General features: G+C 32.7%; 1 protein-coding gene across 2 annotated transcripts in view; it reads left to right on the top strand.

The window, feature by feature from the left end:
* LOC118186901 (neprilysin-2-like) overlaps positions 1 to 18,725 on the top strand; it is a 120,505-nt gene that overhangs the window by 93,957 nt on the left and 7,823 nt on the right. For both annotated transcript variants that reach the window (XM_085810343.1, XM_085810342.1), the window contains 5 exons: positions 403 to 455; positions 1,262 to 1,313; positions 1,451 to 1,518; positions 4,370 to 4,506; positions 14,857 to 14,919. In XM_085810343.1, coding sequence (XP_085666469.1) covers positions 403 to 455; positions 1,262 to 1,313; positions 1,451 to 1,518; positions 4,370 to 4,506; positions 14,857 to 14,919 — 373 coding nt within the window. The remainder of the gene's footprint in view (positions 1 to 402; positions 456 to 1,261; positions 1,314 to 1,450; positions 1,519 to 4,369; positions 4,507 to 14,856; positions 14,920 to 18,725) is intronic.

Below are 18,725 nucleotides of genomic sequence, written 5' to 3'. Positions count from 1 at the left end.
AAAAATTGATTTTTCATTTTTCCCAATATGTAAAGAGTATTAATTTACTCATCTTTTACTATATACATGTTGTTAAGCAAGATATAAAATGTGATAGATATTTTAGAGATTTGATTTTCTTACATTTTTCAAGTAACTTATTATTTGCTAACAAAATTGTTACAGCCCTCATAGAAATTACTTGTATAAATTATCATTCACATATGTATTATCTTTTTAGAAATTTAATAGCAATTAAAAATGTAATATAAACAATGTAATATTTTCTCTATTACTCATCTTTTGTTTTCATTTGAAAACTCAAATTTTAAAACAATGATTTGAAAGTAAAATTTATAGTATGAGAAAACCAATGTTAAGAACACGAAATCATAATTAAAATTAACACGTACCTTTTTCCAGGTTGATGTCAGCAACTGGGAAATTCACCTATGATTATACGAGGAACAAAATTGGTGAATTTTTTTTCTTTGTCAATTAACTGTAATAATCTTGTTACCTTCTTGCTTTAAAGTTGAAAACTTTGTATATTTATTACAGCAAGAGACTGAACCAGCAAATTAAAAAAAAAAATATTCTCGTAAAAATTTATATTACCAAAATAAAAATTGAATTTTTCAATACAGTATTAGAATAAACAAATACCAATATTTATACCCTCCTCCCAAATTAGAGAATACGTGATTTCCAACACCAGTATCGCATGTTTCTAAATACGCTTATAAATCTAATCTGCAGATGAAACGAACTCTTTAAAGATACAAGTAACACATATTTGTCAATATTACTTTTGAATGTATTTTGTGTAAATAATTTTCAAAATTTTGACTTTGAACTTTTTATTTTTCAATTAATCACAAAATTTATACTCGTCTTTAATCCGCCCTAAATTTTGTTTTTACTTAAATTATTCATTTTAAAACTTTAAATCTAACTTCAGCTTAAGTGACTCTCTTCTGTAACTACGCTTGTAAACTGTACAAAGTATGCCCATAATAGTACTTAATATATGAAAGAAATATAGAATTTAATATATGAAACGTATTACAATTTTCTATTAGTAAACCCAACTTTCCAGCTTCCAAAGCATTGTTTTGTTATATACTGAAAATATCATTGGCGCACAGTAGGTTATTTGAATACTTTGCCGTATTCAAATAAATTAACCTAACCTACCTGAATTAACTTTGAATTAAGAAAAATTGGTTTTATTTATGTGTTTAGTATTATTATTAATTAATAGCACGTTTCTTTCTCGCAGTTTTACGTGCAGGAATAATTCAAGATCCATTTTTTATCTATGACAGGACAAAGTAAGTATGTAGTACATTTCATATATTTGATTAAATTTAAATGCAACTGAAAATGCTTGTTAGCGTCGAAATGATTTCATTTCAAGTACCCTTAATATGTTAAAGCATCTTGGTACCAATTTTCATTTTTATTTTAGATTCATAAATTTTGGAGCCCTCGGTTCTCTGATTGCCCGTGAACTTGCACTTGTAATCGTTGGTCAAGGTAAGGTATTACATTTAGTACTTTCAGGTATATAATATTAAGTAAAATAGATCACATTCACTTTTGTTCAAGAGATAGAATACAAGCTAAAGGTCGCACTGTGTAAAATGTTAAGGATGTTTTAATCTTCATATGCAGTTATTAAGAAGAAGGAAAATAGGCTTTATATTTGCGTAATAGAAAAAATAAAGTGTTTGGAAAGTGGTTGCTTGGTTACAAGAACCTCTTTAAAAGCGATACTAGGTCTAATTGACCAAAAGTAAGCTGTAGAATGTAAAAAAGGCGTTTTTTAACGTTTTGTATGTTACCTTTATTTATTAAACATCATGTTCTTTACACTTAAACCATGAAATTCAGTTCAACAGCAATGTCGCAAAATAATTTTAAAATGAGCTATCTTGAAAATTTCCGATACACAGTTCCGCGCGCTGGAGATAAAAAGTTTTTCCCCGTAGAGCCATTGCTCGATTTTAAATCGTTGAGTTTGTTAATAAAAAATTCGTTAAAGTTTTACAAAATATGAAATCAATAATAAAACAAATTACAAATTTCAAATTTGTGCCTTCAAATACCGATATTCGCAGTAGGATTACGTCTTTCAAATTTCGATGGCTCTAGGTACCGTTGTTTTATCACAATACGATAAACAAACATACATTTATGCAGATTCTTCATTATTTAGTTTCTTCAAATATAATTTCAGGGCGATAGTATTTCGTGACAACGATTTGAAAAGTGATACAGCCTTTTAAAGTTTTCAACGCAAAATCACAAAACGAAAACAATAGTCCTTCAGAGACAAAGCCCCTTTGGACTGGCTGGTCGGTAATATAGGGAGGGGCTAATAAATGCATCCCGAGCAGGATGTTTTTACCAGTTAGAGTGATTGAGATGTAAGCACTGTGTTGCTTTTCCCCAAAAATTATCGGCTGAAGAAGGGTTCCTAAGAAATCTAGCTAATGGTCTTTTGACGTTCTTCATTAGAAGTCAACCTGCGGTACTTTCTCAATATTTTCTTTATTTCTGCTTATTAGTGCAAACCCTAAGTCACAGAAATCGTCGTGTATCCCCATTTTGGAGTCTGGAATATCACTGGCACACATATGACTTACTTTAGAAGACCGGTTTTAAAGGAAACATAACAGTCAACTACGGTTTGTATTAAAAATTAAATATAAGCTCTCTACTTCTTTTTTTTTTCGAGTCACATACCACAGAAAGGAGAAATACATATAAATCAACATTGACAACGAACTATTTATTCAAATCGATGTCACTTAGCAAACAGGAGTGTAAAATCATTAAACTAACTGGGCCATTTGCCAAACACTTTTCCCAATTTTTTTCAGTGGTGGAGCGTTTAAAGCAAAGTTATGTATTTTATATTTCAACTTGGAGAGTAGTTGTATGTACAGGTAGTCATAACAAAACTTCCGCGATGTATGAATCCATAGGGGCCTATCGTCTCAACCAATCAAAATGAAACTTCAGATATTTTTATTTGAAGGTGCGCGCTCGATATTGTGATGATTTAAGAATATAGAACTCTCATGGTGACGGTTACAGTGAAAACATTTCAAAATTTTTGAATGGCAGCACCCACTTTTTTCCTGGCGCTCAGACAGTATAGTGGTCAGATGAGCCTACTGCGTTATCGAACTGCCTGGATTCGAATAGCGGAGAAGGCGCGAATGTCTGTAAACATATAGTGGCTGTGCGGCTTGGAGGCACTCGAAATATAAGACGAGCCGAAAGACCTCTGGAGAGTTTGGTGGTAAGGGAAGAGGGGTGCAAGACTCTCGTGTCCGTTCTCTCGGAGTGCTCTTCATGAAAATCGAGGAAAATCGAGGATGGAACTGGGCGAAGTCGTACTCTCACCTATATGGTGCTCAAAGCTCTTACTAACAATAGGCGGAGTCTTGTTGTCCTTGCCCTGACGAACTTCGTAGACTTGTCCTGATCTTACTGTCAGATAAGTGAGATAAGTCACAAAACAACACCACTTTTTTCGTGTGGAAACCGAGCCCATTGCAAAACCCTAAATTGAGTTGGAACTGCACAAGTATGACGAAAATTCCCGTCACATTTGCAAAGAAGAACATTAAGAGAAGAGAGAAAATTTGTTTTGTTGGAATTGCAAGTTTTCAGTGCGTACAAATTTTTAAGATAGAGTTATCTCCCGTAAATTTGCGGCCATGGCGATACCCCGACTTAACTCCGATAGATTTTTCATTTTGGGATTATCTGAAATCTAAGGCGTACACTTCACATCCACGAGATTTGTTAAAATTGAAAGACGCCATAAAACATGAAGATATATAGATTCCTCCTGTGATGTAACCTTTGCATGGCTGTCAGCAATCTCTCGCATGCAATGCGCTATCATTTGCGAAGGTAGGAATGTTAAAAAATTGTAATTCCAATAAAAGTTCCCCCCTCGCCTTTATTATGTTACTATTGGTCCCTTACAATGTTCTTATTTGCAAAAGCTTTACGCTGATAATTTTTATTATGCGTGTATCTTTCCAACGCCATTTATGATTTTTCAATGCACTTATCAATTTGTGTTGCCATTCATAGGTTTCGAAATATTCTCTCTATAACAGTAACCGTAAGAGCTCTATTTTATTAAATCATCACAATCTCGAACGCATACGTTCAAATAACAATATCTGAAATTTCATTTTCAGTAGTTGAACGCCTAGACCGTATTCATACATCGGGGGTGTCTTTTTTATGACTCCCCTATATTGGAAATTTATAATGATCATTTAAGACAAGAATGCCGAACTTGATTATCAAAATGGAAAATATCCCTTTTTTTAATTCAATACTGATCTTAATATTATAGGTCAGAGATCTGATAGAAAGGGTAATGATGTAAATTGGTGGAGCAATAACGCAACCCAAAGATTTGAAGAGAAGTCACAATGCATCAGGCAACGATACAGGAGCTACGCATTTCATGCTGGTGCATTCACGCCTAAGGTAAGATACAATTAAATTCTTTCTTCTTCAACATATATAGGAAAGTCAATGAGTAATTAATGTAAATTGATAAATTCATTTAGGTATTTTCATAAATTTTATATTTTTACCTTCTTTTTCATTCTTAATGAAATGTTAAACAAACAGGACAAAACGCAAAAGAAAACTTATTCATTTTTATTCTTTTTTTTATTTTACCCAAGGCTTCGACAAACTGAAGTTATTTATCAGACAAAGTTTTAATATCCTATTCGTACATTTGGTATATGTCCAAAATTATGTTTACATGTATAAATTCACGGATTTCTCAGAGAATATGACATATAATTTAATGAATTTTCGTGGAATCATACATAACATGATGACACATAAATGCAAAAGAAAAAATTGAAGATCACCTCATATGATATAAAATTGTAGCATGAAACAATAAAAATGGTAATAAAGTGTGACAAAGAGAGTTAAGAAAAAAAGGAATGATTCAGAAAAAGAATCAAGTCTTACGAATTTAATATGGAAGATGATCTCCCCTGACTTGTACACACATATCACAAAGTGTTTTAAGGCTGGAAATAACGTTGTTAACCACAGTTTGGGGAATTAATCTCCACTCTTCCAGCAATGCCGTCTTCAGAGCGATTTACATCTCTAGGAGGAGGATGTATACGTGCAATTGCTCTTCCAATGTAGTCCCATGAGTTCTCTATCGGGTTAAGGTCAGGAGAGTTTGGTGGCCAAGGTATTCGCTTAATGTCTTCACTTTCAAGGAATTCATCGACAAGGTTTGCTTGATGTGGACGGGCATTATCATCCATAAATAAAAAGTCAGGTCCATATGCACCCCTGAAAAGTCTTACATAAGGATCTAAGACCTCATCTCGATATATCTGGCCTGTCACAGATCCGCTGCTGAACACGTGTAGGGGCGTACGTCCATCGATCATTTTTCCACACCATACCATCACACCTCCACTACCGAAACGGTCACGTTTAACATTGTTCGAGGGATTATTTCGTGTTCCTGACTCCCTCCAGATGTAAACACGTTTAGAATCACCAGTTAAACTAAACCGCGACTCATCAGTAAAGAGAACATGGGACCATTGATGTTCAGTCCAATTTTGATGTTCTTTACACCAATTAAAGCGATCCCTCTTTTTCTGTGAAGACAGTAAAACACATACCCTTGGCTTTCTGGCATAAAGGCCTTTTTCATTAAGCCTTCTGTATATTGTTTGCCGTGATGCAACAGTTCCAGTGGCAGCTGCAAGCTCTGAATTAACTGGCGAGCAGTAGCCTTTCTGTTACGACGGGCAGTTAATGCCAGATACCGATCTTCAGAAGCAGTTGTCATTCGTTTCCGACCTTGTCCAGGCCTCCTTACAACACTTCCATCATTTTGAAACTGTTTCCATAGCTTAGAGACTGTCTGTCTTGAAATATTCAGACATGTGGCTGTTTCCATGATTGACTGCCCTGCTTCTAAACGGCCGATAATTCGCCACTTTACAGATTCTTCCAAATGATACTTCGAAGCCATAACAAACCGCTTTGAGTCCCTACACACTGAAATCAAACGCTATGTTGCAGAAATTCACTCAAATATTCAGTTTGCGCAAAGCGCTTGATTCACCCTTGGATGACGTAACGCCTAGATTTGCATATCACAAACCGTTTGATTACTTTTGATTGGATAATGCTAATTAGGCTTGGTTTTGACACATTCCCTGCAAATACGGATCACATTGATTCGATACTTCATTGAATATCATCATTTTTGGGTATGTAAAGATAATTTTGGACATGAGTGTATATAGGGCTAGCATAAATGCTTCATTCGTTTTGAAAAGGCTATATTTTCAAAAGTATTTCACATACACACATGTAAGAGATATGAAAAGAATCACAAACTCATTAAGTTTATACACCCTCTTACAAATATTCAGTATGTGCTCCTTTGCCGACAAGGTATACGTCCAGACGATAATCGAGCTCATCCCATACATTTTGTAGCATTGTTGTCTAGATGTTCGTCCTGTTAATTGACCAGATTCGGAATACTGCAAAAAAACTGGGTAGAATATTTTGCGTCAACGCAAAAAATCGGATATTTTGAAATATCAGATATTTCAAACCGTACCATGTGTAACTCCTGCAACAATTAAAGCCGAAGGATTACTCCCGTCGACTATATTTTTGCGTCAACATGCAGGAAACATTGGAAGATGAAGATTTCGCCACCAAGGTGATATTCAGTGGTGAAATAGTGAAAATAATTTGGTGAGTTTGTGGTTCTTTTCATATATTTTTCATGAGTGTACGAGTATTACATTTGAAAATATCTAACCTTTTAAAAATGAATGAATCCTTTATGCTAATCCTGAATAATTATTTTCCTTTGGGGCTTAAGTGAAAAATGAAATATGGTCTTTCCTATTTTGGGTTCATTAGAATTTTTTGTTTTAATTTTGCCCAGTCTCTGTGTTTCTCTTTACAGTCATTTTGCATTATTTTATTATTTCTACACTTCACTTGACTGAGAATTGCAAGATTAAAATCTATCAAACTGTATCATTATTAGAATATTTACAGCATATTTATTAAAAATTGTACTTTTTGCCCAAGACAGTAATCAGCAGAGAATGGTATATGTAAATAAAAATAATTTTTTAAATATTATAAAAGCATAAAACAAAAAAATAATAATAATAATAATAATAATAATAATAAATTAAAATGCATTAAAATCAGATATTGTTTCCTCGTCTGGTCATAAATATAATGAGATTATAAAATCATAGCACGTAAATAACTGCTTAGTATACATTTCTGGAACAAAAATTTAAAAAAAAGAAACAAATACAATATGTGCATTTAAGACATTATTTTACAGAAAACATATAATAGAAAATATTTCGAACTCTCTGCTTGGATTCGTCAATAAAAGTTCTGACTTCATTCTATTTCGAAAATTTGTTATTTTAGCTTTTTCAAGATAGCACATATAATTTGAAATCCGTAAATTTCTTCCTAATTTATAATTATAAAAAGCAAAATCTATTAGAAAAGTTGCTGAAATGGTTCGTTTAAAGAATTCACTAGCTCTTGACAAAATAAAATATTGCTGCGAAAGCTCAGCTGCGCTGAGCTTCAGAAAGAGGCAGAGAAAAGCAGGGTTGCCAGATTTGGCGGGAAATCGCCTATTTGGCGATATTGGGCAACAAACTTGAAGATGCCTAGACAGAGCGAGAACATACTAAACGCATTCTTGGCCGTTTTCCCGAGAACATTTTCGAAGGTAGATTAAAGCTATATATTCTTTAGTATATATAGCTTTAGTAGCCTAGTAGTGTCTTGAGTTCAGAGGTTAGCTTGAGAGCGATCGATCGAGACGGGGATTGTTCCTTATGCTTTGCCGTGAAGCTGTTTTCCCCATTATAGCCTGAAGGCTGTGTTGCTGATTGTTTCAGAGTGTTTGTCATAGAATTTCGACGACTATAAACATTTCTTTGGAACTGCCCTGTGTAATAGTGCCTACTGGTGAATAAATTGTGCTTTGATTCTTCATCAAGTGTTATCATCAGTTACTCCGAATCCACAAATCCGTAGAACGCAACAATATCATTCGAAGCATAACAGGGCTGATCTTTAGAATATGGTAACTGGTAGTTTGGCGACATTTTGGAGGCGATAAAGGTTACTACCTGGGACTTTGGTAATAATGTGAGCAGTACTCAGTTCCGATTACGCATTATTTTGTGTGAGGAAAATGAGAGATCATGGGATATGTCATGTGATATTAATGGACGAATTACGGTTCTTTAATCGGAAAAGGGGGGAATTTGGAAAAATATCTGTGGCTGTATATTATTTTGTATTAAGCTTCATTGTGTGTTGTGTGAAGTAGGGTTGAATAATTTTGGGATTGTATGGCGCTGTCTAAAGTGAATTCTAGATTTTTAATGCGTTTGTGTGATAATTCAAAAGAATTGGTTGAATGGTGCATGAGTGTAGGTTTAATTGCGGATAAGTATGAATGTCCAAAATGTGGGAATGAAATGAGATTGTGTGAAAGGAAGGATATTACTGATAAGTTTGAATGGCGGTGCAAGAAATCTGGTGAAAATGTAAGCAAGATTCTGAAGAAGATTAGGTAAGTTAGTATTTTTAATTATTTGAGGATATTACTTTTATGCATTGTTCTAAATGTAAGGTGGAAGTAAAGGAATTTGGTATTATTGGGTAAATTGTTATTAGCAATGATTTAGTTTAAAGTAATTAGGATTGTAAGCTAATTTTTATTAATTTAATGTATGTGCTTATTTATATTTTAAGTAGTGTTTTTGAATTTAATTATATTTTAATTAAATGATAGTTATTTTGTGAATTTTATGTTTGTAGGAATTTGGTATACGTTTTAGTTGAAGTAAACGTGGATGGAAACAATTTAAATATTTGACACTAAGTATTTGTAATGTTTGCGGTATGAATTCGTTGGTGACGTTTATAATATAATAGACAATTTAGAGGTAAAAGTTTTTGGATATTTTATTTTATACGTGGAAATGTTCATATTTGGAAAGGGTATATACTTTTTCGTTATTAGGTAATTTCATATATGTTCTTTTTAACGGGTTTAAAGATTCAGAAAATTGTCATGCATTTTCGTGAAATTTTTCTAATTTATCAGAAAAAAGCAGTGTACATGGATATGGTGAAGAGTGTGCGCAATGCCATTTTTGTGCAATTCTGGTATTTTTGTTTTAAGTAAAAATAAGTTGACGTGTACATGGTTTAGTGATATTTTAATTAAATGATAGTTATTTTGTGAATTTTATGTTTGTACGAATTTGGTATACGTTTTAGTTGAAGTAAACGTGGATGGAAATAATTTAAATATTTGACACTAAGTATTTGTAATGCTTGCGGTATGAATTCGTTGGTGACGTTTATAGTATAATAGATGATTTAGAGGTAAAAGTTTTTGGATATTTTATTTATTTTATATGTGGAAATGTTCATATTTGGAAAGGGTATATACTTTTTCGCGATCAGGTAATTTCATATATGTTCTTTTTACCGGGTTTAAAGATTCAGAAAATTGTCATGTATTTTCGTGAAATTTTTCTAATTTATGAGAAAAAAGCTGTGTACATGGATATAGTGAAGAGTGTGCGCAATGCCATTTTTGTGTAATTCTGGGATGTTATTTTAAGTAAAAATAAGTCGACGTGTACATGGTTTATGTGTATGTGTTATTTTGAAAAACGCGTAAGGAGTATGCTATTGTGCACTTTTCCCAATTTTGCAGTGAATATTTGTCATGATTAAGCAGTTTTATTAGATAAAATTTCTAGCATAAGTGTAATTCGGCTAGTAGATTGTTGGAAAAAGTGTTCAGTAGATAAAAAGAAAAGAAACATGTCTTTACTTCCTGAAGACAAAATGGCGGCGGGAAAAAAAAAATAGAGGGTTGCTGTAGGAGAGTTGGTCGCCAAATTTTCGCCAAAAAATCGCCAAGTTACCATAATCTAAAGATCAACCAATAAGTGTTCTAAGGATCTAAAAGAGAAGCGGAATTAATATCTTCTGTCGAGTTTTAACATGCAGAGTAGCCAAACATAGATTTTGAAAACTGGAATTTTTTGCAGCAGTAAAAAAAGGTGAAAAAGGAATTGTGAGAGATATATATCACTCTTTGAAGCTATGGTTTTAAGTTTATTAATGTTATAATGGACTTTTACAAATATATCGACACCTTAAGATGAAATTTAAAATCAACATTAGAAGATCTTCTACTTTTTACCAAGACAATTATCTTGAAGAACGTTCTTACAGTCTGTTACTTCCCCCCCCCCATTTGCAATCTTAACTCGTTCGGCATCTTAACACTGCATTTATTTTTTTCTACGTCATTTGAGACATAGAAATCTTCGCAGGATTTCCTCAGCTTCTTAATACATACAAATATGACTTCCTTTATTTTAACTTCACGGACAGGAAGGCGTTAAAAATGGATCCCTATTGCAATCCACTGCTTGCATAAGTTTCGGTGAAAATATACTTTTGCATCTTATAAGCGGCGGTACTTTTCCGTTTCGCCGGCGCAATTCTCGCCAAGCAGACTTTATTGGCGACAACATACAGTATACAGATAAAAAATTTTAACAAATTTTACTTCTTAAGAATTTTTTATTTTGAAGGCATAAACATTTTAATATCGTTTAAAATGTTGTATAAAGCCAATAAATAAAGACAATAAATTTGTAAAAAGAGATTAATTTGAGAATTTACCATGCTTTCATGGTTCAACATCCTGATTCGCCGGTTCATATCACGTGACACCAAGTGATATCACTTAATTCTCTCAGTAATTATCTACATTAATTTCAAGTTAAATCTTAATTTGGAATACAAGTTTAAATGAAAGAGTACGAATAGCTTACTCAGAAATTACGTAAAACCACAGTGCTTTACTTCGCTAGTGCATTCTCATTATAATTGACGAATTTAACCCTTTGTGTTATTTAACCTTATTTTCGCTTTCGAGTGAGCAGTGTGATTACACCCTAATTGACTTAATTACCGTGAATTGGCCTTAAGGCATAAAATTGAACTATGTGGTAAAAATTCTATGTAATTGTATGCCAGTATTGAAAGAAACAATCAATCTGATAAGAAAGAGCTGTGACTTGTTTTGAAAATGAGGCGTAAAAAGTTATCAGCGAAAATATTACGTTTGGTAATCAGTTGTAACATTATTGGCGACTTTGTCGCCTGAGTCGGCAAAACGGAAAAGTACCTAAGCGGCTTATCAGCGCCATTTAATCTGCACTCTGACAAGTAATTATAATTTTGACAATTCTGCTTGATATTTTTAGCCTTTTATTTTGGCTGCATTCTACGATTTTATTATATCTTTTATATTGGCTGCATTCTATTTTGCTCCATTCTACGTGGAAGTACTTAAAAGACTCAGAAAACGAGTCGCCTGCGTCCGTCCAGGCTCCAACACGGCAATACGTCAAGCCTCATTACCTTTGCTGTCATAGACTTCCTGACCAAACATGGCATCACACAGCTTCCCCACATTACAGCCCAGATGTCTCTCCTTCAGATTTCCTCTCCCGACTGATAAGGGTCATGAAAGGACAGCACCACGGCTCGGTCCAGGCCATTCAAGTGGCCGTAACGAAGGAGCTGAAGAGCATTCTAATTTCTGTGTTCCAAAGGGCCTTCCGTGACTGACAGAGTCGCTGGAAAGGCTGTGTTGATGCAGAAGGGGCATATTTTGGAAACTTTAAAGTCGATGGGCCAAAACTGTGAATAAAGTAAAAAAAATTCACTCTTACTACTTTTCGGACAAACTCTGTAAATCTCTAAGAAACAGCAGAGTTTAGCATCTTAATGCAGGTTAGAGGACAATCGCTTTCTGATCTCCACGCAATTTCCAAGAATACTTTTCATATTTGTATTCGGATTATATTTGTATAAGATTCGCGTTTTCATATGTTTCTTTTATGCCAGTTACATCTATAGAAACAGGTTCTTTTTCTGAAGTAGCACTGTTTTCAAGCTAGTTTTCAAAGAATCAACAAACAGAAGTGATTATTAAGCCTTTTATTTTGACCTCGTAGCGTTGCGCGCCTCCAACTTGCACGCAACCAAGAGGTGACTGTGAAAACTGGATAAAAGACAGAGTCTTGTTAAGGGTTTAAGTCCCTTTTTATTCAACGTAATAAATTACAAGTGCGTGCTCTTGACGCTCACAAACTGCGCCAACTCGGCGGTCAAATAAAAATAATAACCTGAAAAGAAACTAAAGACAAGACTCTAACTACGAGGCTCTCTAAAAGTAACTAACCTCACCGCGTTTTACAATACCGCTGCTAATTCAGCAAACTTGAAGATCACTTGAACGATTAACACTACTTCCAGGCAAGCACACAGGCCGAAACGCGGGGTTCTTCAATTTCTGGCCAACTACCTCCGCGCTCGTGAAGTAAGAATATCACACCTCGAACTCGTTTCCTTTCTATTTAAATCAGAATACTTCTGCTGATAATTTGAATCCTTGCGCGTTCTACTAAAATTTACATACTCTGGCATTGGCAGTTCCAGGGGAAAGTAAGGCTTGACAGGAAAGATAGTTTAAACTTAAAATAAATGTTAGTTAAAATAAATATAAACCCTACAACCTTAATAATACTAACATAGCATCGAATTCAATTTCTTATTTAGAACATGCCTGCCTGATTTCTCTTTGATGTTGACGGAAGAGCATATTTCAGTCATTTTTATGGCAGATTCCAGCCTTTAAATGTTGAAACAAGTAATGCTGTAGCAATAATTGGAGGATGTTTCTAATTATTTCTACCTCATGTTCCATCTCTCACCTATCAGCTGTTACTTAAAAGCTAAGAGGAGAGTTATCACTGATAGCTTAACTAAATGAAGAAATCACACAAACAACAAAATATCGAACTTAAATTATTCTGCTTTACAACTTGTGAGGGAGGAAATAAAACAGTATAATACAAAATTACCAGATACCTTGACTAAATTACTTTGATATCGAATGCTTCCTCGAAAAGAGGTTTAGTTTAAGACACAAGCGTACTGGGCGTTAGCCAACTTTAATCTAAACACTTCTACCGCTACGCGCTGTTTCTCTAACTTTATACTAAAGTGTTTGCCATTCAAGTCTGTATAATTCTCTGGAATGAGCGATTGTTTGATGAAATGAGTCATTCAGGAAAAATATGTATTAAATTTCTATAAGTTAGTGAAAATCAAATAGCATGCCACAGTGCTGCGTTTGGTAAGTTAAAATCATATACCAAGTCATTTAGATAAGATTGCGGCAGTAAGTGATGCTTAAAAGAAACAACAGCTTTTATTACAAATACTGACTTATTGTATTTATAATGCTGTAACTCCTTATTATGTTGTAGAACTACATATGAGGCACAGCAGAAGGTCAATAATTCCATTCATAATTCTGGTCCCGTTTGCAATCCATATAAAATTTGTAGAGTATACATTTAATTTTATTAACCATGTTAATTTGCTTTATTGTCCTTCTCGTTTCCTATTTTCCTGCCAGGATGTAAATTTCTAGCTCACGTATATTCAAATGGGGTAAAATGGAGAAAGTATTTAAGCGAAGGTTTAAGAGGATAGAATCAGTGCGTGTTCCGTCTGCTGAAGGCCACGTTACTAGTTTGATTCTGCTGAGATCTGCATTCTGCGGTATTGTGTTATACTCGCCATTAAGCTTGTCACGCCAACTTTAAGTCACAAACTTGCGCATTCTCTGATTGCGTAGCCGAACTTACATTTATTTAGTAATTCAATTTCCTTTTGATTTAGGCTATCAATGTTGGCTTCTGTAAGCATGAGAAGCGCCTTCTGTTAACTTGTATTTGAGTTAAATAAAAGGGTGTTTAACATTCTCAGTCTATGTGGTATTTTACAAGATATACTAATAATTCCCTTAAGGTTTTCAGAAGTTTCTTACATTTGATTCTACCAAAGAAAACGAGACTTCATAAGTTTTCTGCTTTCCTAAAAATTAGGTCGTTTGAATCTGACAAAACATACTCTTTCTGTCTGAGGGAAGGATACCTTCGTGTAGGAGTTTCTAAGGGAAGTTCAGAGCGAACAATAAGTGTTTAGCGATTTTACGGGAGCTCTGAGGCTAATGGGCCTTGTGGAGTTTGAACAAAAGTAAAATTTATCTTTGTCAAATTAAGGTTACCCTTTTTGCTTATTTTTGCGTAGAATAGCCCATTGCTATGGAAATGCATGTACGTTTCTCTCGAATAACATATTTTGTATATCATGAGACAAAGAAAACCAAATTTTAATGGATGTTCACTGCTGTAGAGAAGAAGTAACTTTCGAAGAGGGATTAAGAAATCCAGAGGGTTTCTGCACAGCCTCAAAGTAAAGCAGAATTAAGAATAATAAAAGTGTGAAATATTTTACAAAATTTAAGGAAAATAGGAAAATGATTATAACTTCTGCTGAAACTATTTATCTATTTAATTTCCACTATTATTATACATTTCTGAAAGAAATTTACTCAAAAAGAAATTTCTTCCTTTACGCATAGAAAAGGATGTAATCAAAAACTATCATCTGAATAATCTAAGAACGATATTCAAAGTTATTTGTGCAAGGGTTAATTTTTACCGAGATAATACAAGAATAAAAAAGTTTAAGAAAGATGACTTATCGTTAATTAAGCTGTAATAGTTATAAAGATGTATTATATAAGTATGTATATGTGTTATATGTAAGTATGTGTATTTTGTATATGTATATATAACAAGTTATCTTTCCCAGATTACAAATAAACTTTTAGTTGAAACTACAGCTGACACCATAGGTCTGAAAGCAGCTTATTGGGTAAGAAATATCTCTGTGTTTTATGAAAAAATTAGTACTCGTATATTACTCAGCAATATAATATTTCGATTACCTTTACTAGTTTCTGCCAGTTATGGCCATTTTCATTTTTGCCACCGGCACGGCAAAAAACTAGTTTCTGCCGATAGAAAGCCAGTTCTGATCTAAAAAAAGAGAAAATGAGAATCATGGTACTGACTAATTAATAAATATAGCAGAAGTTGAAAAGAAAATTTCTTGTTTTTTTCAACCTAAATGCTTACGTAGATGTTGATAACAAAATCGCAATATACGAAAAAAAACGTAAATTGTTTGCAAAGTACCTAGCTATAGTTTAATCACAACAGCCGAGATCATGAACACAAACAAGCATGCGTCATTCGGACCGTTTTACTTATGAAATAGGGCGAAATGGCTGTAAATCCCAAGTTCGGGATTTTTTCAGTACTTATTTTTTCTGATTGTTTTCACGGCTTTCAAGGATTTCAGAAGGCAGAACATTACTTTTAAGTAATCTAAGGTAATATGATGTTTGTTATACGTAAGACATATGTTAGTTATACTTATAGATGTTTGTTATACGTATGTATGATCATTTGTAATTAACTGTTTGTTTATATTGTGTTAAATTTTGCACAGTTAGTTATTTGTGCATATATTGCTAAAAATTGAAGTGTTTTCTAAACCGAGTTTTGCTGTTTATACATAACTTTATGATAAAGTGTAATAAATAACTATTACTATATAATAATTATTATAATTCTTTATTATACTGTATAATTTTTTTTATTATATTATCATTATAATTAAATTTAATATAACAATTATTATAATTGATTATAATAATTTTATGACAATAAATAATTATTATATTCAATTTTTATCTTTGAAATATATCTTTTTTATCTTTTAAAATGTATTTACCTTAATATACACTAAACAAAAAGAAATTTGCTGATGAATATTTATAATAATTATATGATAATAAATTATTACTATAGTTATTTAATTAATTGTAATAATATGTTATAATAAATAATAATTACATTTCTTTTTAATTTTTGGGCTAAAATCTATATACAGTATTATATTTGAATTTTTTTTGGGGGGGGGGAAGGAGAAAGAAATTTATTTTAGAAAAACGTTCTTTCATAAAACATTATAATCTTGGCAAATATCGCATTAGATCTCGCTCAAATGAGGTGGAAACCTGTTTGCTGTCTTTCTTTTTTAGTCCAAAGGGGCAATTTGCCTGAAAGACTATTAATTTCGTTTTGGCATTTTGCGTTGAAAACTTTAAAAGGCTGTATCACTTTTCAAATCGTTGCCACTATATTTTATCGCCCTGTCTTTTATTTAAAGAAATTAAATAATGAAGAATCTGCATGAATGTAAGTATGTTTCTTGCATTGTGATAAAACAACGGTAACCTAGAGCCACCAAAATTTGAATAACGTAATCTTCCATAGAATATGGGCATGCGGAAGTCCTAATTTAAATTTGAAATTTGTTTTATTATCGAATCCAGATTTTATAACACTTCAACGAATTTTTGATTAAAAAACTAAACGATTTCAAAGCGAGCAACGGCAGCAGTGTACGGGAAAAAAAATTATCTCCAGCGCGCGAGACTCTGTATCGGAAATTTTAAAGATATGCTCAATTTAAAATCAATTTGCGATATTGCTAATGAACTGAATTTTATAGTTTGAGTACGTAGAACATAATATTTAATAAATAAAGGTAACCCACAAAACGTTAAAAAAACGCCCCTTTGAACATTTAAAATCTGAAACCTTTCAGATTTATTTTAACTACGAAAAGAGCACTTTCGCTAAAAAATACTGTTACATTGTTTTTATTTAAAATCTGAAATCTTCCAGTTTTTTTTAACTACGAAAAGAGCACTTTCGCTAAAAAATACAGTTACATTAATTTTATTGATCTTATTTTTAAAAGCAAGTACTGTTTACGTAAAATTTGTATATCATGAAAAACAAAATCAACATTTTTGGTTTCCAAGGTCGCAAATCAATTACGAAACTTAAATCGATAATATATTTACCATCAAAAATTTTCCAGCTACCTATTAGTAGCTAATGATCGAAATTTTGGCGGTCCTCATTCCAGATATTACTTAACATAGCCTGAAGGGACAAAACTTTACTATATATATTTCAGGGATAAAGAAATAATACCATAAAAAGTGAAGAAACGAATGTAGATTTGATTCGGTATTCAATTTAAAATTGAACTTTAATTAACATATCATATTTTTAATCAGGTTGCCTACCTTTGAAGATAGTTAGGTTTTTATTAATTGCTGAGACACGAAAACTATCAGCCTAGCAGGAGGATTCCTGCCAGGAATCCATATGCTTCTTTATGGATTTTTTTTTAATTGGAAATTGGTCCGCCTTCACGTTATATAAATGGAAAATTTCGAGTAGCGGGACTTTTCGTTACGAAATGACTTTGCATAAATATGGGTAATTTGTTTCTAAAAAAAATTTTAAGATATTATTTCTTTAAACTTTTAAGATATTATTTCTTTAAACTCAGGCAGCTGAAAAGAAATTCTTTGCTTCCCAATTCATTGCCAAGAATTTTAAACAAAAACACAATATTCGTCTAGTAAATTTTTTTTTTTTTCAGTGAGTGGTTAAATTGAGATATTCAAAAATTGTTATAAAAATTAAATGGTTCATTTTTTTAACCTTCAACAAGTATTTAAGTCTCGTTTTTTCATTTATACATACATTACACGTTTCGAAAGCATTTGGGAAACGTCCCCTTTTGTTAAAAATATTTGAAAACAGCTTACATATAGAATTTTCGCTCGACAGTCTCGCGCACTGAAGATAAAAATATTATATTCCATACAGTGTATTGTCACTGCTCACTTTAAAATCGATGAGTTTGTTCACCAAAAATTCGTTCTTTTAAAAAATGTGAAAAGATAATAAAACAAATTCGAAATTCAAGATTCGGGCTTCCAGATGCCCATATTCGGGTGGATGACTTTCATTAAAAAATTGATGACACTAGGTATCGTTGTTTTTTACAATGAGAGAAACACACATCCATTCATGCGCATTCTTCGTTATTTAATTTCTTTAAGTATAATACAGGGGGCTAATACTTGGTGGCAACAATTTGAAAAGTGATACAACTGTTTATAATGATTCAACGCAAAATGCTCTTTCGAGACTAATAGCCCTTCCTGGCTAATACCCCTTTGAGCTAAAAACATTCGAATAATTATTTTCCATTAATCCTCAAAATGGCCATGGGAAGATTAGATCGCGTTAAATCTTCTCCTGACTGCCAAAAATAAATTTAAGTAACACCAATGTAATTCCGAAATTCTCTAATTTTAAAACTCGAACAAGTTTCAGTTATAGATATCTATTATGCATTCACTGGAATGCATATTTTATTGCATAATGCATTTTACCAGTTCGAAGTCGACGTCGACATTTTCCAGGGCCCAGAAAAGAATTGTAGAAAGTTTGGTGACGCTAGCTATACTAGTTATGAGTTATTAGAGGAGAAACAAACAGACCTTATTCTTTATATATGTAAGATAAAAAATATGAAAGCAAACTTCTAAATTTAATTCGCTATTACATCTTTTATTTTCTATTTTCATTTTTGAACTTCATCTATCTGTCCTAAAAATAGCGCTTAAGTCTAAACTGCGTCATTCAAATTAATCATGCGATCTTACTTAACCCTTAATGCAGATGCCTCTTGACCAATCACCAAATTGCAAACCAAAACTTTTCTCTTCGCGTGCTTCCATC

The sequence above is a fragment of the Stegodyphus dumicola genome, chromosome 2 (assembly GCF_044657685.1).
Source record: "Stegodyphus dumicola isolate Sdum_Otavi_A_Nest chromosome 2, ASM4465768v1".
NCBI classification, from domain to species: Eukaryota; Metazoa; Arthropoda; class Arachnida; order Araneae; family Eresidae; genus Stegodyphus; species Stegodyphus dumicola.
The sequence above is the reverse complement of the archived record's forward strand: the minus strand, read 5'-3'. Positions and strand labels throughout refer to the sequence as shown.